The 22849-nt window shown below is 37.5% G+C and overlaps 1 protein-coding gene across 1 annotated transcript in view; it reads left to right on the top strand.

Moving 5' to 3' along the window:
- Window positions 1-21239: 21239 nt before the first annotated feature.
- The window catches only part of LOC306987898 (uncharacterized protein), a gene marked incomplete at its 5' end in the record, with an annotated part of 60469 nt that continues 58859 nt past the window's right edge, over window positions 21240-22849 (top strand). Inside the window, one exon of the mRNA XM_079592529.1 lies at window positions 21240-21376. Within this exon, the coding sequence (XP_079448655.1) occupies window positions 21240-21376 (137 nt within the window). The remainder of the gene's footprint in view (window positions 21377-22849) is intronic.

Raw genomic sequence — 22849 nt, 5'->3', positions numbered from 1 at the left:
CTAGGAAAAAGGATTTTTCTTCCCTACAACAATGGTGGGATCATGGGAAAAAAGAGATACAGCAACTGTGCCGTCAGTACACTCTCAACGTATCCAAGGACATCTCCCAATCAATGAAAACCTTAGAGATTGAAATAGTGGAACTGCAGAATTTGGTAGAGTCCACAGGAAATCGAGGACATATTGAGCTCCTCAAAGTTAAAAAGAGAACTCTGGATGACCTGTTAGGCATCAGAGCACAGGGAGCCTTGATCCGCTCACGTTTTCAGAGTGCAGTAGAGATGGATGGCCCAACTAAATTCTTCTTCGGTTTGGAAAAGAAGAATGGTCAAAGCAGACTTATACATTCTTTATACTCATTGGAGGGTGTGGAAATGGTGGAGCCTAAGGAAATTAGAAAAAGAGCTGTATTGTTTTATTCTGAGCTTTACAAAAGTGAACATACAGAGGAAGATGAGCTGGCCAGTTCCTTTTATATGGGTTTGCCTAAGGTTCCAGATGAGACCAATTCTTGGCTTGAGAGGCCGCTTTCAGCATCTGAACTGCATGTTGCTCTGCGGAGCATGGATTGCGGTAAGGCCCCGGGAATTGATGGTCTACCAATTGAGTTTTATAAAACGTTTTGGTCAGTGCTGGGGGGTGATTTGCTGTCTGTGCTCAATGATAGTCTGGCCGGAGGGTTGCTACCTTTGAGCTGCAGGAGGGCAGTCATTACCCTGTTACCCAAAAAAGGTGATTTAAAAGAAATAAAGAACTGGCGCCCAGTTTCACTTTTGTGCTCTGATTTAAAGCTCTTTTCTAAAGCTTTGGCCATTAGGTTGAGGGAGGCAGTTGGGCAGGTTATTCATCGTGATCAAACTTACTGTGTGCCTAACAGGTCTATATTTGATAATGTTTATCTAATTCGGGATATTTTGGACGTCTCTAGGCTATTGGATATAGACACTGGTCTCATTTCTCTAGATCAGGAAAAGGCATTTGACCGGGTTGAACACAGCTATCTCTGGCGCACGCTAGAGGAGTTCGGGTTCAGCTCTGGTTTTATTGCCATGATTAGGGTTTTGTACCAGGATGTTGAGAGTGTACTGAAAATTAATGGTGGTCTTAGTGCTCCTTTAAAAATTAACAGGGGTATTAGACAAGGTTGTGCACTTTCAGGAATGTTGTATACTCTTGCCATTGAACCTTTATTGGTTAAGATTAGAGAAAGCATTGAAGGTTGGACTATACCTTGCTCTGGAGCTAATTTTAAGTTGTCTGCATATGCAGATGATGTTATTGTTTTGGTTAAAGGGCAGAATGATGTTGATCTTCTTAAAGATATTTTTAACAAATTTGGCACAATTTCTTCAGCCAAAATTAATTGGTCCAAAAGTGAAGCCATAGTAAGTGGTAAATGGTCCCATGGTCTTCCCAAACTACCAGGTGGTTTGTCCTGGAAAAGAGATGGGTTAAAATATTTAGGAGTATATGTTGGCAGCGATTCAATGTTAAGTAAAAATTGGGAAGGAGTTTTAGAAAAAGTAAAGGGGCGATTGGAAAAATGGAAATGGCTTTTGCCAAAAATGTCTTTTAGAGGGAGGGTTATAATAATTAATAACCTAGTGGCTTCAGTTTTGTGGCATCGTTTGGCATGCATTGATCCCCCAAATGGACTTTTGAGTAAAATTCAAGCAAGTATGGTGGACTTTTTTTGGAGCACTTTTCATTGGATACCACAGAGCATACTTTTTCTACCCAGAGATGAAGGAGGACAAGGACTTATCCATTTGCCCAGCAGGGGGGCAGCCTTTCGACTTCTTTTTATTCAAAGGTATCTCACAGGACCTAAGGATCTAGTCTGGAGAAAAGTGGCTGATGTTATTTTTGATCAAGCTGGCAGACTGGGATTGAACTCTGCTTTGTTTTTGATGGACTTAAGTAAGCTGCAGTGCAACGGACTGACTCCTTTTTATAAGGGACTTTTTAAAGTTTGGGACTTATTTGAAAAACGGAGGCTGGAGGCGACTTCCTCGTTGTACTGGCTTTTGGAGGAACCGCTTGTACATGGAGCTCGGTTTGATGTCACTTGTGAAGTTACACCTGGACTGCTTTATTGCTTAGTTACCACTAAGACACTAAAACTGCATAATTTGTTGGATATTGCTGGTGCTGGTTTAAATAATGCTCAGTCCGTGGCCACACATCTAGGTGTGCGGTCGGTACGACATGTTGAAAAAATGTTGGACCTTTTTAAACAGAAATTCACATTGGAAGAAAATAATCTGATAATTGAATTTTATAATGGGAAACTGGTACCTAATAATACAGATCCTTTTCCAAGTATTTGTATTAGTCCTAATCTCAAAGGACTGTCTGGACCTTTTCTGAACCTGAGGGGTTTACAAGGGTTAAGTTTGCAGGAGGTTCAGAGTAAAGTTTTGTATAAATGTCTTGTAAAGGTTTTAAATAAAGCAAACTTAAAAGAACGTAGTGATACAGTGTGGAGAGAGAAATTGGGTCTAGATGATGAATTTAAACCTGTTTGGAGAGTTTTATACAAACCACCAATTGAAAAACGCACAGGTGATATTCAATGGAGAGTTTTGCACGGCGCAGTTGCTGTAAATGCATTTGTGAGCGTAATTAATCCCAATGTATCAAGTGATTGTCCTTTTTGTAAAACGAGGGAGACAATTTTTCATTGTTTTTTAGAATGTTCAAGACTGTATGATATGTTTTGTTTTCTTGATGCTCTTTTCTTGAATTTTGGGGAGATTTTCTCTTCTAAGATTTGGATTCTTGGACCCAAATATAGTGTGGCGCAAAGAATAAAAAGCCAATTGTTGAATTTTTTAATTGGGCAAGCCAAACTTGCTGTTTACTTAACCAGGAAAAACAAAATGGAAGGTAGAGAAGGACAACCTGTGGTTATTGTCTTTAAAAATATGGTGAAAGCAAGGGTTATGTTTGATTTCAAGTTCTATAAACTAATGAATGATTTAGAAAGTTTTTTGCATAAATGGTGTTGTAATGGAGCTATTTGTGCAGTTGAAGAAGAAATGTTGATCTTTACTACCCTGTTACAATAGGTCTTGATTTTTGCACATCTTTATTGTTTTTTTAGATAATGTGTAATTCGATGTTTTGCTGACGTTGTAATGTTATAAATAAAGTGTGTTGAAAACTCAACTCTCTCTCTCTCTCTCTCTCTCTCTCTCTCTCTCTCTCTCTCTCTCTCTCTCTCTCTCTCTCTCTCTCTCTCTCTCTCTCTCTCTCTCTCTCTCTCTCTCTCTCTCTCGTCAGCTGCTAATAATCTGTGGGTTTCCATATCGCCACTGTCAATGGTGAATGACTGTCGTAACATCAAAAGGAAACCACTGCTTTAAAATGTGGTTAACTGCAACACGTCCAACTGGAAAAAATTATTTAATCGGTTCAATCCAAACAGAATCAGTAGTATTTTAAACTTTCCGTTCATACGTAGGGCTGGGTATCGATTCAGATGTTCCAATTCATTTCGATTCGCAAGCTCTGAATTCGATTCGATTTCGATTCTAAATTCGATTTCAATTCCAGATTCGACTCAATGAATATAGATTTAATACAAATCCTATATTTATTTAAAAAAAAAAAACGGTGAACATAAGTTTACAAGTGGTTAATTAATAAAAATAAATCGAGCCACAAACCTGTATATGCGCACATTAAAACCCAACTTCAAATGCATACAATGAATAACAAGTCAGAACAGTCGCATACCTTGATCAATCAGGATCAGGTTATTTTATGTTTAAGATAAAACCAACATAAAATCTCACAGCATTAGCTGTAACATGGAGACTGCAAGCCTAGGAACAGTGTAGGAAAACTAATACTGGCTTTTGGGTGATAGGTAAATAAATATATGTATAAATTTAAATCGATTTTTGGCCTTTGAGAATCGATTTTGAATCAGCATTCTGAAAATGGTTTGATTAGAAAAAACTGCTTTAAAAAGGTACTTTATACCAGCTTGAATTTAACTTTATAGCTTGTGACTACACCTCGTAACTTAAGTGGATCCTCAGTCTTTTGGCAAAACCTCATACAGTAGCTAAACCCACCTCAATCGTGAATGAAAGTCCTGCATGCATTTTGAAAACTTTCTCTGATTATTTGCAGTGCAAAAAAAAAAAAATGCTTTTTTTAATAAGTACAGCATTTAAACTAGATGTCATTAAAATTTCATTCGTTTCATTCTGGTTTTTGTTGTCATTCCTTGAACTGTTTTCAGTATATCTGATGCAGCTGTTTGTAACAACATCTGGTGGCGATTGATGTCACTTCTCATCAGTTTAAATGTAGGGCTGCGGTTACATGACCAAATATATTCCCCATACTATCAATTCATTATCAAAATATCAAAATATTCAGTGCATACCATTAATGGGGAAAGAAGGGCAGAAGAAGCAAAGGGGGAAGAGCAGAGGCAAAGAAAGAGGAGAGGGAGGGAGGTTATTTTGGCTGTGGGATTATGTTCCAGGTTTTTGTCCAAAGCATCTACGATTTTTGGCAACGACCTTTGTGTCCTGTCCAATTACAGGCTATCATGTCAAGCTCTCAGTGTTCTGTGTGTGCGCATGTTTCCAGAGTTGATGTGTGTGTCCACAGCATGCTTTCTGTTTTATTGGAGTGTAGATCTTGGCAACTAACTATAGACTTGTAAATCAGATTCACATTATGTTAATGGCAAGATCTTATTCTGCTGTCCAGTTAGCATGTCATGCTTTGGGTTTGGGTTATTTCCTTTAGACAGGAATCTGTTTTCCACCTCCTGTTTATTTAAACTGATCCAGGAGAAACCACGCGTCAATATAAGCACTCAAATTGCGTAACTGCGAAAATATTTCACCCTCCCTACTGAAGTCAATGCAAGGAGTTGCATTTCCCGGTTTGCGTTGAACCGTATAATTAATGAGTGACGGGCTGTAATCTCAAGACATTTCCTGGCACTTCAAGTAGCAGCACTCTGACACAGGTGGATCAAACGCCCTGCTGAAAATCACTGTAATGTGTTAGATTAGAAGAGTCTGACACTCTGGCTTGCTGCTGGTAGACACAGCTCTAATAGCTTCACTTTCACATTGTTGTGAGGCGATATTGCTGAATTCTTGAGGGGATGTGTGGGCCGGCGTAGTTCCCGTAGCAAGATATTACTTATTTCACCACCAGTCTGGAATTACCTATTTAGAAACTTAAACATGACCAACAGTGTTTGGCAATGCAATCTTCAAAAGTAACACATAACAATATTGAGATACATTACTTTGGCTGCATCCAAAATTGTGTTCTAAATTCCTCACAAATTGTGTCAGAGTAGCTACTACATTCAATGAAGACCTTATGTCGTGAGTCATGACCATTAAAAAGTATGTTTTATAAAGTATGCAGGTGTATCTGGACATGCTACATACTGACCTATTACATGAGTTGTGTCATCATGAACATTACTTGTTGTTTTTTACCCACTGTTTTACTGTGAATTCAGACAGACCTATAATTTGACTCCATGCTTTTCAAATACTAATTAAAAGGGATAGTGCGCTTATTTGGGCAGTTACTTTTGTATGGAAAGTGACATGTTAAGTTATTTTTATAGGAAATGTATTTTAAAACACCCAAGTAAATAATTTTTTTTGTGGTTCTTATATGTCACAGGTCAATGGCTACATACTGTATAGGTCATTTGAAATGTACTTTTAATAAAATCAAATTTTAAATAGATTATTTGAAAGATTTTTTGTAACAATGTAAAAGTATTTTGTTGTTTTTGTTCTGCTTAATATTTTTGTGGTAACCATGATAAAAAAATGTTCAGGATTAAGTTAAAAAACTGTATTTTTATATATAAATCTTTTGTAACAATGTTAAAGTCTTTACTGTCACTTTTGATGAATGCATCTTTGCTGAACCTTTTCTTTTTTTATTAAATCTACATGAACACACTAAATAAACAGTACGCTCTTCATCAATATACAGTGTTTTAGTTGGAGAACTCTAAAACAACAATATCCATCATGCTCACCTAAGCTATGGTTTTGCATTCACAATTTTTAGTAAATTAATTAAATAAATAAAAAACGGCACATGTTAGTTTAGTTATTTGAAAAAGTCCTGACATTAGCTCATGGCTATGGGTTCTGTTTTGTCCTTGTGTGTGTTGATACACCTGTCAGCGAGGGATAACTCCCATACAGCAAAGATACTCTCAGGAAAACCTCAGGCAGTTGTATGCTTCCAGCACACCAATAAAGATTTCCATGAGCACCTGAAGGATCTTTGACTGGAATTTTCTTGTTTTCTTTGTGTCTCCTATTTTTTATACTGCCCTCTCTCGTCCCCTCGCTTCTGCACGCGCCATGCAGGCTGCTGCGGGCTGTTTGAAAAGGGAGCTTGTGAGATGCTGTCCAGATGGAGTGCATTGAATACTTAGTTTTGTAGCAAGAAAGAGACAGAAAGAAATTTGTTTGTAATGATCTGGTCTGGGTTTTTTTTTTTCAATCTGTTTGTTCACCAATTTGCAAAGCAGAGTTGAAATTAGACTTAACCCCTTATATTGGCATTGCCACAGCCATTACATATTTAAAACAGTAATATCCCATACTAAACCTAAACTAATCTTGACAAACTATATATCATTTGAAAGCTTACAATCTCTAGTTTACATATTTGGTGACGGATTTTCAAAATAAATTACAGAGGAGCCGTAATTTATCAATTTGCAACAAGAATATTTGCATACTCCTAAGGCGTGTTCAGACCTTTATTTTGAAATAGTGATGAACATGAAAAATCATGAAAGAATGGTAGAAATGGTAGTCTGTTTTCATGCCAAGAGTTCAAAAGATAGCATCCATTCAATTATTTTAGAAAAAAAGGTCTGAAAATGTTTTAAATATAAAGAAAAAAATAATAGATTCACCATTTGTGATGTGGCAGCGAGCTATAATGCACATACGTGTTTTTTGTGTGTTTCTTAGAGGTTGAATTCATTTCAAAATCTGCCAAACTTTTGCCAAACCATCCTATACTTCTGAATAGGATGTCTACTTCATAAATTGTATGAAAGATGTACAAATAATGGCTCAGATCACTCAAACAACATATGGAAATGGAGGCGCCCTTATACACTCTAAAAAATGCTGGGTTGTTTCAACCCAATTTTTGGTCAAATATGGACAAACCCAAACGTTGGGTTAAAAATGTAATTAAAAAAATTCAAGCCAATGGCTGGGTTTGTCCATATTTGACCCAAAATTGGGTTGAAACAACCCATCATTTTTTAGAGAGTATGGGCAGTAATGTCAACTAGTGAAAAAGTTAGGTTTAAATTTTTTTTTGCTATATTTTATATAAAATATGAATAATTAAATTTTTAACATTGTACATTTTCATAAAACTTCTATAACTTTTTTTCTGTTTAACTTCCTTACTTTATTTCTTCTACAACAATCTGCCAAATGTCTTCTTTAAAACAAGACCAATCTTACATCTATATTCCAAAGCATTCTTGAATTACAACCATTTAAGTTCGGAATGTGCATTTTCATTTCTATTTCAAAAAAAGGGGGGTGCCGCTTTAGGGGTTAAAGTATTCGAAAATATAATAAAAAAACAAAGTATTTTATTATTATTTGTATTATTATTATTATTATTGTTGGTCATTTAAAATTGTTCTTAAATTAAGTCAATATATTATCATTTCATATTCCTTAATTATCATGAACCAAATATTCAAACATTTTAAATGTAAAAAAAATTCTTAAATTACATGTATCAACATACTTTTTAAAATCAACATCAATAAAATACAATGTAAAGAACTGTCCTAGACAATCCTTAATACCATGATTAGATTATTTCAATAAATTATATACTTGAATTTCTTTTTATAAATGTATTGATAATGAATTGGTAATATCTTGCCGTATCCCTTCAATCAACGACGATCAAAAATCATTAATATTTTCCTAGATGTGATTAAGGCTGGCAGTCTCTTTTTGGCTTGGAAACTTCTAAAACTGACCTTTGAATGTCCATTGGTGTTCTCTGCCACAACACATTTGATGCACTGTCTGAATGAAATGAATTAAAAATCAACTTCATTCATGCTTAAACTCAGTAATGATATTCAGAGGCAGATTGACAGAGTTGGACTGTGAATTATAGAGTAGGGAGATGTTCTTGTTACAATATTCATACAGGTCACTTGCAGTTTTCCATGGTGAAATGTGTGATGGCACTTATGAAAGACTGGTCTTGTATGAATATCCCTTCACTGGCATAAGTTTGTTTGTTCCCTACTTTTAACTTTTAATTCCCTAGACCCGATTGCAAATAACCTTTCAGGCATGGATAATATATATTAGACTTGTGCCTAAATTTTATTTCCTGAGTCTGATGATTAGTGTTAGAATCACTCAACCGATTGAACAAACCATCTGTGACTCTGTTGGGTTATTTGCACTGCTGCTTTGATTGCTATGTGGAAAAGGTATGCAAGATTCTTATATAACCTTGATTTGTAAATTATTACTAGGAAAACTCAACTGGGTGTTGCCTGCGGATGTAAACTCAACTGGGCGTTGCCTGCAGAAGTTGCTTGGTTACAATTTAAATCTAAATGTAAATGAGAGATTCGCATTTATAGTAGACAATGAATATCAACGTCTGGTTGAAGCAACGTCTATGAAAGTAGCAAAACCACAAATCTGACAGAATCGCATTATAAAATAAATTATTATCTCCAAAACATGTTGGCCATAATTATTGGCACCCTTTTATTAAATACTTTGTGCAACCTCCTTTTTCCAAGATAACAGCTCTGAGTCTTCTCCTATAATGTCTGATGAGTTTGGAGAATACCTGACAAGAGATCAGAGACCATTCCTCCGTACAGAATCTCTCCAGATCCTTCAGATTCCCAGATCCGTGTTGGTGCTTCTTCTCTTCAGTTCAGCCCACTCATCTTCTATAGAGTTCAGGTCAGGTCAGGGACTGGGACGGTCATGGCAGAATCTTCATTTTGTGCTCAGTGACACATTTTTGTGTTGATCTTGATGTTTGTTTTGGATTGTTGTCCTAAAGGAAGATCCAACCATGGCCCATTGTAAGATTTGTAGCAGAAGCCGTCAGGTTTTGATTTTTTATCTATTGGTATTTGAAATAATTCATGATACCATGTATCTGAACAAGATGTCCAGGACCTCCAGCAAAACAGGCCCACAACATTAAAGATCCAGCAGTATATTTAACCGTGGGCATGGGGTACTTTTTATCCCTGTTTTCACCAAACCAATCTAATGTGTTTGCTGCACAAAAGATATTTTTTAGTTTCATCTGACCATAGAACCAGGTCACTTTTGAAGTTCTAGTCGTGTCTGACCACTGAATATCATGGAGTTTGTTTTTGGATGAGCAAGGAAGATTTTTTTCTTGAAACCCTCCCAAACAACATGTGGTGATGTAGGGATTGTGCAGAGTCTTTCTGACCCCAAGACTCAACTAATCTCTGCAATTCTCCATCTGTGATCCATGAAGAGTCTTTGGCCACTCAAATATCCTCCTCACTGTGCATTAAGACAATATAGACACATGTCCTCTTCCAGGCAGATTCGTAACATCTTTAGTTGATTGGAACTTCTTAATTATTGCCCTGAAGGTGGAAATGGGAAATTTCAATGCTTTGGTGTTTTCTTACATCCACTTTCTATTTTATGAAGCTCAACAATCGTTTGCTGCACATCAGAATTATATTCTCTGGTTTTTCTCATTGTGATAAATGATTAAGGGAATTTGGCCTTTGTGTTTCCTCATATTTACACTTCTGTGAAACAAGAAGTCATAGACAATGTCCTGTTCCTAGTCACTCTGGTGTGCTAAAAATTTAAATATTAATGGGAATATACTTCAGAGATATTTTACTCATAAAAAAATTCTAGGGGTGCCAATAATTGTGGCCAACGTGTTTTTGGAGAAAAACATGTATTTCATAATGTGATTATTGGGAGCAGTATGCTAGCTGGAGCCTTTTACCGCCAGTCTTTGTGCTAAGCTAGGCTAGCGGTGGGTGCGTCAGACAGAGTTACGGCATGTACGGAGATGAAAAGGGTATATATGGACTTATCTAACTATGGGGGATACGGTGAATAATCTAAAGTCCCCAAAAGTCGCCGTGTTCCTTTAAGAGCTAGTATGAGCAACTAGCAGTTGGTTAGGGGCAATCAGTATTACTTTTCAGTATCAAATTAGACCCAATCTACGTTTTTATGTAACTGGCTTAAAGTTTTGAACAGTCTTAAAGAAAAAAGATTGGATGACTAACTTGAAAGACTAGTCTTGGCAGTTTATGCAACCAGCCCCAGGTATTGAATGAACCGGCAGCTGCATCAGAAGAGCTTCAGTATCAAGCTTTAGCCTCTGTTTCTGCAGTGTAGACCCAAATCTAAGCCTGCACCATTTCTTTTGTACTGAATGTTTTAAAAGAATGTTTGTATAAGCTTGTATGGACATGTTTTCAATCTTGTTTCAAGCTTTCATGATTCCAATGAATTCTTCCTCTAGGTGAGTCATGCACACTATGTAGCGTAAGCGCTAAAAAGTATATCTTAGATCAACAAATCCTACTTAAGCATGTACCACGGAGGCTTTACAAAAGCACAAGCAGAATATCCAATTTACGTAAACACTTTCTGGCTGATTTTAATCTCGTATATCTCCAAAAAAGATTATGCTATATCCGATTTGTGAAAACATCAAAAAGTCACAGTCAATTAACGTCTTTAAGAAGTATATCTGCAGGATTTCGGTTTAATATATTTGAGACAAGGCAAAGCAACTTAAATCCCTCAGCAGCTCCCAAAGACCTGTCATACCCCTGCTGGGAGCTGAAAGAAAGGGGGGAAACAGAGATGGAAATGCACAGAAAGAAAAAGAGAAAGAAACAGAGTTAAAGGAGACACGAGGAGCTCTAGCAAAGCAACAAACGGAAAAAGAACAGGAAGCATGCAACAAAGACTTCGCCGCTTCGCAAGCATGATTTAGATGTAGTCAGTGAGATAACATAATATGACAAGCCGGACGACAACAAAACAATATGGCGAGACAATCTCATGGCGTTCCTGAAGAGCATCAGCGTGTGTAAACTGATAAATATTGCATGTCTGACATGTTAAACTCTTTCTTTATTCCTTTATGCTGGTGAGAAACAAGCTGGATTGTGTTGTCCCTCTGCAGGGCCCAGGTTTACTGGAGCTTGTCACAATTGTTATCTCCAGCCAGGCAGGAGGGTCTGGCTCTCACCCTGAGGGATGCTGGGTTTCACTTTGAGAATGACAGTTGAAGCTGCTATTGTTTTAGCATGTGCCGGATCATTGTTTTCCACTGCTGGCTCTGCCATTATTCGGGTAGAAAGGATAGATATTGAGGGTGTGATGGTCTGTGTGACAGAAAGCATTGGCCAATGGTAGCCGTGGTGGTGTGGTGCTCTGCTGATAAAGGATCACGCTTTCACTCTGAGGTTGGCTTTCCTGTTAGAAGATGGGATCTGGACAGTGATCAGCTGGAGAAAATAACACCTGCTGGAACCGGTTAATATTTTTTCCACCAATGAATAATGTCAGCTTGCCTGAAGAAAGAAACAAGACAGTGAGAAGGAATGAGAATTGATCAGTAAACCATAAAGGGTAGTTGTCGGGTCAGGCTGGAAGAAGCTGCTTTAATGCACTGTGCAGGGACTGGCACAATGCCACTGTTGATTGATTGTCCACACTGCAAACTGTGAGATTTCTTCTCTTTTTTAAAGTTATTTATTCCTGATGGCAAAGCTGAATTCAATTTTCAGCAACATTACTCCAGTTTTCAGTGTCACATGATCCTTCAGAAATCATTCCAATATGCTGATTTGCTGCTCAAGAAACAGTTTTGGAAACAGTTTTTGCTGGGTCATATATTTGTAGAAGCCGTGATGCACTACCAGTCAAAAGTTTGATAAAACTAGTTAGATAAAAGAAATAATTTTTTTTTAAATCTAACTCTTAAGGATGGCCATTTCACGCCAAGGATGAAAATGGATCAAAAGTGATTGTAAAGACATCTTTTTAATGTTACAAAAATATTTTTGTTTCTAATAAATGCTGTTCTTTGGAACTTTCTCTTCATCAAAGAATCCTGAAAAAAATCACAGTTTGACAAACTGACTGTAGCACTGCTATTTCTCAGTCTATTATTAATTTTGCATAACTGGAACAAATTATTTCTCGTGAGCGTGCAAACACAGTCTTATCATGTACAGTACGTGTGTGTCTATGCACATGTATTCAGCTACCTTAAATCAGGTCAGACGAAAAGCAAACTCAGTTCATTCTCCATACGGGTTTTTGCCCTTTCCTTTGTGTCCAGGATAGGAAAAAGGCGGCATTTGGTGTCTGCTCTGAATAAGCCCCCATGCCGTCAGATTTAATAGTACATGTTGTTTAATCTCATTTTCTCTCCTTGCACTAGGGAATCTGTCCTAGGGAGCAAACCAAATGACACCACATCGCGCCTGCAGAGGATTTAGCTATTTACAGGTCGTCTTTCTCTCTCTTTCTCTCCCCCCCCCCCCTTATTTCTCCCCCCCCCCCCCTTATTTCTCTCCTATCTCTCTCTAAGCACTCTCCTTTTCCCATTCTACAAGAGGTGCAATTGGTCTTTAGTGGCTGGAAGAACTGGCTATTCACGGACCGAACCAACGTCTGCCCCAGAAACTTGTGTGAAGAAAGGTTCCTCTTGTTTTTTTCTCTCTCGCTCAGATACATTTAATGTGTTTGGCCCTCTGTCTCTTTATTCCATTACTTTGCCTTCAGTAGAGAAACTAGGACATTCTCTTCTGTATAAATTCTGCTGTGGACAATTTGAGATAATGTAGTGACCCATTCAAACGTGAGAGAGAAAAAAATCAGTGTTTACCTCAGCGAGGCCAGAGTTCTTCCTAGGGCATTATGCAAGTTAAACGGGGTGAGTGCAAATCAGGTATTTCCAATCTAATTCTGGGATTTCAAATCTCCCACACACACAGAGAATGACGTTTGCGAGTTTTCCTCTTTGGACATTGAAATGTATCACTCTAGAGATTAAACAGGATGGTTTACCCATAGGTGCCCCACATAATATACTATAATCCGCAGTCTGAGAGAGGATTACTTAGACTGGACTGTGGCTGAACTGGGAGAAGTGTGGAATCCTTATTTTGAATGTACTATGTCAAGTTATTGCAAGTCTTTTCATAGAAGGTGAAACAAGTGTCACAATATGCAATACAAAAATGCAACAATATTTATTGTGTATATTCATCCGCGAAATACACACACTAAATACATACACACACACACACACACACACACACACACACACACACACACACACACACACACACACACACACACACACACACACACACACACACACACACACACACACACACACACCTACACACACACACACACACACACACACACACACACAAACACACAAAAGTCCTTAATGCGGCAGGGAGAACGGATCGATCATTCAATCTCTCAGATGTTTGGCTCCAGGGAGCCTCGCTTTTAAACCTCTTACCTCCAGACCTCTGGAGTCAAGCAGAAGCAACGGGCTCTGCTCATTTACTTTGAAATCGACACATTATATTTTCATTACATTGTCGGAGACTTGTTTAGAAGCTTCACTTGTAGAATATTTCCTGGTAGGCATTGCAACAAAACTTTGTTTATGTTTGGTATTTTACTCTTGATAGGCTGCCATTGTATGCAAAGTATTCTTGTTTTTCAGTTTTTTTACTTGAGTTTGCCTCAAGTATGACCAACTTCATGGAAACACTGGTACAACTTTCCAGCTAACTGTCACGACGCATTTGTCTGCCAAATGTCATGACATGTCAAATTACAAAACTGTCTTGGTGAGAGAACGAGAGTGTGTGTGTTTTGGGCTTTTTTTACAGGTAAGTGTACATGCAGACTGAAAGAAAAATCAGGGAAAGAGGGAGAAAGGGCTATTTACAACAATATTCTTTATATATTTTTCTATTTTAAAAACGTATTGAAAATTGGGGAAAAAAACATTCTATGTACATCTTCATTTGCATTTTAATCATATTTTTGTAAACTCTATATTTTATTTTCTAAAGTTGTCATGATGTATAGCATTCCGTTTTTCTTCATTGTCATTGACAAAAGCAAAAAAAAAAAACCACACAAAAAAACAAGTTCTTATTTTGTAATTGGGACGTATATACTATTAAAGTGAGTTTTTGACCAAGAAAAAATGTTGGGCGGGACTTGATTTTGGGAATTGGGAATGAATTGTATCATTGGATCAATGTGGTTTGCTATTGCTGCAATCTCATATGAGTGACAGGTTGTCCCGCCTTTGCGCCTGTAAACACATCACTAGATGTCGCTGCAAGAGGTAGGGGAAGTTATTTTGTTTAAAGATTACGAGGGCACAGGAATTAAAAAAATAACAATGATTTGCATGGATAAATCATTTATAATAAATGTTGCAATATTCCATAAAAAATAACAATTGTCCATTGATTTCATGATGACTTTTCGTTATTGCTCATTTACTACTCTTACATGTCACTTGCCTCACCCACCGTGCCATGGCTCAGACCTTACGGTGTATGGAGGCTTTTCGGAGAGCTTTTTTTATTCTCCTAAGATATTTACGTGTGACAACTTGGTGGTTATGACTGGGGGGAATTTGCATTGTCACTAATAATATCTCTCTTTCTCTATTTCTTTTGCATATGAGCAGCAGTGGCTGAGCCAGGATATTTTTATAGGGCTGGTCAGGAAGGGGTCAGCAACCAGTCTGGGGTGTTTTTTTTCAACAAAAAAAATACTATAAAGTAATGGACACTTTTAGTGCCTACAACACAACTGAATACAATTAATTTGTAATTGTAATTGAGATAGTGGTGGATTAGATTAAGTAATACTGAGTGATTTGGACAATTCTTGTATTATTCCTCACCTCCAGGTATATTAATAGAAAAGAAGTTTACAGCTAAGTTCAACTTGAGCAGTCTGCTTGGTTCTGGTTCTGGTTCTCAACACCCCCTTAAGCTTGTTCACCATTGTTGCATCCTCATTGATGAGACATGCAGGTAACAGTAGTTCAAAGATTAGTCAACCTTCACTGAATTATATATAATCAATAAACTTCTGAAATATAATCACCGAACTCAATTCTGAGTTGGACTGTAAGGTCTGTTTCAAAAACTTGCAACTGAAAAAGTAGACATTTTCATGCAGGTTTAAATGTGATCCATTTTCATTTGTACTTTACAAGCTAACGCAAATTACAGATGGAAAATTACATATCAATTTGAGCCTTATACTGCCATCTCACATAGCGGTATATTTTAGCCCAAACTTTGGAGAGACATACTTAAATGTGATACTTATAAAGCAAATACTTACATACAGTATATGGATGCAAAGTTTGGACTATGCTTTAATCATCTCTATATTTAATCATGTTGTATTAACCAGCCTGTTCTCACGTAAATCTGTCTCTATAGCACGCAGTGTGTTTATCGTGCAATTTATACGCAAACATTAGTTTACAGACGCATTTAGTATGATCGGGTTACACCATCATTAACAGTTCCACTATCGCGTATCTATCTATTGTTCACTGTTCATTTACTGAAGCTACCTGGCAAATTTAAGTGCTCGCCTGAAACATTTCCTGTGTCATAACCATAAAGAGCAGGCTCTACGTCTAAATAAATGCAATTCTTATCAAGAAAAAAGAGACAGAAACAGCAATTGTGAGCAGGGTGGCCAAGCTTAGGTCAATGATCGCAGCTAACCCCTTAGCTCCACTCCTGATGAGCAGATAAATGCCTCTCTTTATATTTTTTCCTGCCAATTACAAAGCCTCAAGCATGGCCTGTTCAAATAAGAAGCCTTTCTATAGCACAAATCATCATATCGCTGAAGCCGGGAAAACACTAGGATCAGTGAGGAGACCCATTAAATAGGGTGTCGCTTGGATCTGCATGCTTGGCCTGTTGTGGTTTATTCAGTTGTGCGTGAAGAAGGGGTTGGGGGTCAGTCAGTGGGACTTGTGCAGTGAGGATGAATCTTGACCCCGAGGGCTCAGTCTAGGCTGCCTAAAGGCTGTTCCAGAATCAGCTCTGCTAACCTGACTCTGAACATTTAATCACAAGAGGAGCGACTGTAAAATTGAGCCCAGATCCGTATTTAAGAGGAGCTGCATGAACAGTCAGCCCTGGTCTGATTCAGATTCTAAATGCAATCCCCAATGCATGACTGCTCTGCTCTTGTGGCTGAGCATGAAACAAGTTCCAGGGCTTTATATGGAAAATAAAATACCATTAATAAAGAAATTCCGGGCACTGTTTTTGCACCGAATCTTGAAAAAACATGCCGATCAACTCAGTGACTAAAGTATGCACATGCTGTGTCCTCAGGTGACGTGATTGGATGTCATTCTGAGGTGCGCATCTAATTGAAACAACATGATTTGTTACGCTAAGCTGATGCAAAATAAGGATTGTGGCAGAAAATGGTGCTCAATTGTCATCTCTTTTTTAAGACAGCCTTGTTTTGACAGCTGCTGCTTTCTTCTCTTACATAAACCAATTGCTCTCTTGTATAGTTGTGCGATAATTTTAGCTGAGAAATAGTGTGTGTGTGTATATATATATATATATATATATATATACAGGGTTGGGGAGTAACAGAATACATGTAACGCCGTTATGTAATCAGGATACAAAAATCCAGTAACTGTAAGTTACAGTTAGCTACGTCAAAAAACTTAGTAATCATCATCTGCATACAACTGAACATTACATCCTTACGTACTCTAGGTAGATCATTAATATAAAGTGAAAATAGAATTGGTCCTAAAATAGAACCTTGTGGAACCCCCTTGGGGCAAGCAATGTAAGAAGATTTTATACCATCAATACATACACATTGTTTGCTTTTTGAAAGATAAGATTTTATCCAAAGTATTGCTTCCTCTGAAAAATAAAAATGTGTTAGTTTAGATAAAAGCACCTGATGGTCAACAGTGTCAAATGCATTCTTTAGATCTAAAAAGACAGCACCAACACACGCATTCTTATCTAATAAGCATTTCACTTTCTCAACAAACAAACAGTTTGCTGAATCTGTTGAATAATTACTGCGAAAACCAAATTGCATTGGATATAACGAAGTAAAAACCGTATTTAGATGGTTAGTCAAAAGATTAGCTACCCCTTTTTCTGCTACCTTAGATATAATAGGAAGGATACTTATTGGCCTATAACTTTTCAAATTTTATTTATCTCCAGATTTATAAATTGGGACAACTGTAGCCACCTTCCAAGCAGATGGAACAACTGCTTGCCTGAAAGACAAGTTTACCATGTGTGTTATTGGGCATACTAAAGAATCTTTATTTGATTTCAAAAATGTTGTTTCAAGCCCATAGGCATCCTTTGCTTTAGAACTTTTTAATGCATCAATGATATTTGCTACTTCTAACTCCGTTATGTAATCTATTTGAAAAATGATCAAATTGAATAGGTCTGTAAGTAATGTCTTTTATGGTAAAAAGCTGGGTTAATTCATCAAAGTTATAAAAAGTTATAAAATGTGCATTAAAATTAGTGGCTATAGTTAAAGAATCCTTTACTAAAATGTTGTTCATTTTAAGTAATTTTTTAAAAATAATGTTCTTTTGTTTTCCAGCTAATTTATGAATGGTTTGCCAGATTTTTTCCCCATCCCCCTTTGACCCCTCAATAATGTTCATGAAAAAACTGGCTTAAGCCTTTCGTAAAGTCTGTATTACTTTATTTCTCATAGGAATTGTTTCGTTGTTTGTTACTTTATTCCTCATTGATCAGTTAAAAGACCAGAATTCAGCTTTTTTTTTAAGGATTTTTTACTTCTCAACAGAATAATTTTTATAACTTATCAGACAAATTAACAGCATAATATGACCGAAGCCTGGTTTATTTTATTGTGCCTTCCTGGCATGCGAATCACTGTATGCGTGCGCCAAGATTAATAAACAATAAACAAACAAAGGAATGAACCCCGCTACAACTCCCCCAATGTTCAAACCAAAGCTACGCCATTTGACATGAGTAAATGATGACAGAATTTCTGTTTTTGGCTGAACTAACCCTTTAACAGTTATTGTGGGAACATGGCTTTACAATATTTTGGCAGTGCTTTGGTTTATTTGTATAATAAAGCTACTTGCTAGCCTCAGCTGTACACCGAACAAAGCTGTAATCACATCATAAGGTAGCTTTTCAGTGGCTTTTCAGACCTTGATGTTTATTACAAGCCATTACCCCTCATCAATTCTAAGGCATCTTTACATTTCATTGCAGTGAACATAATATGTGAACCTTTGTTTCTATAACTGACTTAACCCACAAAATTTGCCCCACAGGGCTTAGCTTGTTATTAGTTTAGGAAGGTCTGCTCAGAGAAGCTCTATAGTACCATATATATGACAGGAAGATGAGGAACCCAGGAGAAAAGGTTATAATCACTACCCTTGCTTCTCTGTGTCTTTTTCTTCTACAAAGCCCTTAATGATAGGTGTGCATGCAGCAGGTGGTATATGTGGGTGTGAGAAGCAGGAATCGTCGTTTGACATTCTCCAAATGCATCTTTCCTGAAAGTGGGGGAAATGTGCCTCAAATATCCCCCATCATTGTCGAGTAGTCTAATGATCCTGTCTGCTGGCAAATTTGGAGAGCGAGGCCGGATTACCTTTCAGCTATTTTGATATGCTTTGTGTGTGTGTATGTGGTGCGAGATGTTCCTGTGAGGCCCATTAGACTGGCCTGTGGCCTGGGTAAGAGAAGGGAAAATTTCTTTCCTCCAGGGGTCTGCACTCATCACCTCCCATAAAGGTCACTTAGACAAACGCTAATGCACATAGGAGGCGTTGATGGAGGGCGGTACTCAGAACAGAACAAAAGGTAGGAGTTGCGCTTTTATGCTCTTCTGAGGATGAGATTTTTCCCACTAAACACCCCGAACCATTATATGGTCTATTCCAGTTCTCTCTAACCCCAGTAGACCCAGTAATGAGTGTTGGCTTTTATGATTATACTTGAGACATTTGAGTTGGATCTGATTGACCTTTCAAATCCCATAATCTTCATTCATATCATAGACCGGCTATTTTATTGCTCTGCTCCTCTTGCCCTCCAACCCTCATGGAGCTCCATTTGGCCTCTGTGCATTCGGTCGATCTGTCCTAGCTTGGCTTTAGGGGAAGCTCAGGTCCCCGCTGTTGTCACAAATGATATGTCAGAAGCACAACGAAGCCATTCGTAGGAACCATGCTGGGTCTGTATAATTTAACACGTAGCACTCAGCACTGGGCTGGTGCCAAAATGCTCAACTGCAGATCTCATCTAATCGTATTCTACTCCACACAGCACCATGCAGTCCTTCATAATTGCCTCTTTGAAAAGGTGTTTTGTTAGGTATGATTAGTCATGCCACATAAGAGTGCAGACGCTCCTCTCTGTATAGAGGATTGACTGCATTTGGGTGAATCTCATAAAACCTTTAAGTTTAGGTGATATGTTTGCATTATTTATGACAGATTAGCACCCCTTAAATATAATATTAGAGTAATGAATCATCACTGAGAATAATGGGAGGTGCTTTGATTTAAAAATAATGTTTTGCAGTTTCTTTTTCTCGCTTGATTGACAATTTTGCTTTAATAAACAAATGCCATCTGTTTATCAGTAGATGTAAATCAGTTAAGGTGAGAGATTTAGTTGCATTTGATGTTGTGATTTCACTGGACCAGAGAGCGTTCTGATGAGACAGAAAAATGAAGTATGCATCTGTGAACAGCTGTGTGCGGGTAGTGCTCCGTGCAGAACACTGCCAGCCTGCCTATGAGCGAGTCTGCCACTGACTAGGATAATACCTAATGTAACCATCGTTAAAGTTTTTTTTTACTGGTGACCACATTTCTAAGTGAAATAACCACCGATAGCTCACTGCAGCTGCTTGGTTTTAGCAAAGTGAAGAGAGATCACATAATCGCAGATATTTAAGAGTGTTGACAGCCATAATCACAGATTTTTTTAGGGGTGGATTGCGATGAAAGACATAAAAATAGGGTCTAACAATGCCTATGGCCCGAACTCTACTCCTCCCCATCGTTTTCTGTCTCCATGTCATTGTCACCATGAATACAATGCATGTGTGTGTGTTTGTAAAATTAAGTAGGCCTACATACAGTATATATGTACTTACAGAAATTGTACATGGATCCATAATTGTATGAGAATAATTAAATAGGCCTAGTCCAGTCGTCAGTGTCACATGATCTTTCAGAACTCACCCTGATATGCTGATTTGGTGCTCAATTAAATAATGTTTTTTATTTTTTATCAATGTTCAAAACCATTTTTTTTGTTGCTGCCTTATCTTTTCTAAACTGGGAGGAATACATTACAATTTAAAATATATTCCTAAAATAAAAAATAGGCTATATATATTACACAATATAACTGTTTTTACTGTATTTAATCAAACAAATGCAGCATTGGTGAGCATAAAAACTTTTTTTTTTAAATCGAAATTATTCCAATTTTGACTGTGTACACACAGACACACAGGCCTATATATATGTAACAAGTTATTTTGATGTACACTGCAACAGTATGCACAAATATGTACTGTACACTGTAATACATTTAAGGCATGTATAGTTAAAGACGCATTATGTAGCCTAAACTGGTTTGTGAAGAAGTGACATTTACAAAACTGGCTAATTTAACTTCTGGTATGTTAACTTTTGGCACTGGATTGGTTTACAGCATGCAGTGAGACGACTTTATTATGAAACGATCTATGTGCGTGACTTTCTGTTTTCTTGATGGTGAGAAAAATGCTCAGTCTTTCACTAATTGCAAAATCAGAGTAATTAAACCGGACCATCGAGTACTGTGAGATGCGTTACAGATCAACAGTGGCTGGCCACCACCCTTGCCGTGGCCGTGCGCCAGAGCGCAGCTGCATTAACACACAGCCTGTGGATCCTCGCGCGTTGTTTAGTGTTCGGCTGGTTGCAGGCAGTGACGGCGCGCGCCCCCCCCCCCCCCCCCCCCCCTCTCTCTGTGTGTGTCCCTCTCTCTCTCTTTCCGCGCTTCAGTCTGAATGAGCACAATCCTCGTCCTGCCACGGGCTTGCGTTCTTGAGGAATTCGTCATCAATGAAAGTGAAAGAAGACTAAATAGGAGAGGAGAAACGCAAGAATGCCGGCAGGTCAGAGGAGACAGACGATTCCTTAATGGGTAAGTTAATCATAAATAACATTTATTATTTTTTTTCACGTGCGAGAAAACACTGATGTTCATTTATTTAATTCGTTTTAGATGAATGCAGGCTATATCTTTCTTCTCACTGCGAAGTATCACTTATTCCTTTAACAATTGTATATTTTACTATTAATTTACAGATTCATCTGTGAAAAAAAAAAAAAAGTATTTAAAAAAGCCTGATTGAAGTAGTCACAGTTCGGAAAGTGAATGAATTCTTAACGTTTTAAAATGTGGATTTAAGCCATTTCAAGTAATTTAGCTTCTCTTTGTTTGGCAATGATCCTGTGCGCAGGATAGACAACACATCTTAATGGTATAAAAGCTTATTTTAATGACGGCATTGCTGGTGATTTTGCTATTATGTATTTGGAGATGAACCTCATAGATTGTATTGAATGCGCTGTGATGTGTAACAGAACTTTAGTGTTTCCTCTGCGCATCGCTCCACAATTATTACGCATCTTGTTAATCAAGTGATATAAACACATTGAGTCAAACATTTTCATGAAACAGAGTCGTGACCTTACGCGAGTATTTCCTCAATTGTTCGTAATTTACTGTCAATGTCAAAGAGTGTAAAATGAATCCCCTTCTAGTGGCATTTAAATGCGTCTTTGCTCTAAGAAATCCAGTTTTATGAGTCAGATCCAGTGATAGAGACAAATTTATGAGCATTGGTCACGTTCATTTTAGTTGCTGAGGTATATTTGCCTGGATCTAATTGAAATAGATGATTAATTGGTGATATCAATTTAAGAAGTGGGATCTCTCTGAGTCTAGCAGAGAATGTATTACTGCTGGTTTCGTGTGGTGACATTATGCGACGCAATGTGTCCATATTCCTTCCAATTCCTTATTATGAGTAAACGGGGACTTGGATAGGCGCGCGCCCGCGTGGAAGAGTGAGGACGCGTACAGGTTTGAAAAGTGGACGATGTACCAAGATGAAATGACGCAATACGGCTGACATCATCCGCGCGCAGAGTTGGATGCGTTGTTCCCCATTTAGCGTAGTTTAAAAATGACATTAAGTCTGCTTTTTGAGAATAAAAGTGAGTTAACTAGCATCCTATTGTTTTGTAGAAATTGATTTTGATACTGTTTTTAAGACTTATTTGGTGCTTTCATGGGGTAATTAAAATGGGCTAGATGAAATATTGTTTTAATCCACATTTTCTTTGCCCTGCAGGTCATATGTAACCAATATAACCAATGGATAGGCCTACTTTTCACAGACTGTGGTGATAGTTTCTACAATTATTAACATCGTAAATCAAGCAACACTTATTCTTATTTTCTTTATTTAATATATATATATATATAATACTGTACATAAATATTTCTTTGGCTTTAAATTACAAAAACTTGCTGTGAAGGTGTTTCTAATACAACGGCTGATGGTAAATTTGAAATCTTTCTCTCCTCTGATTACCGTAATCCATCTCT

The sequence above is a fragment of the Phoxinus phoxinus genome, assembly GCF_949152265.1.
Source record: "Phoxinus phoxinus genome assembly, chromosome: 2".
NCBI classification, from domain to species: Eukaryota; Metazoa; Chordata; class Actinopteri; order Cypriniformes; family Leuciscidae; genus Phoxinus; species Phoxinus phoxinus.
Note: the sequence above shows the minus strand (reverse complement) of the source record. Positions and strands in the feature narration are given on the sequence as shown.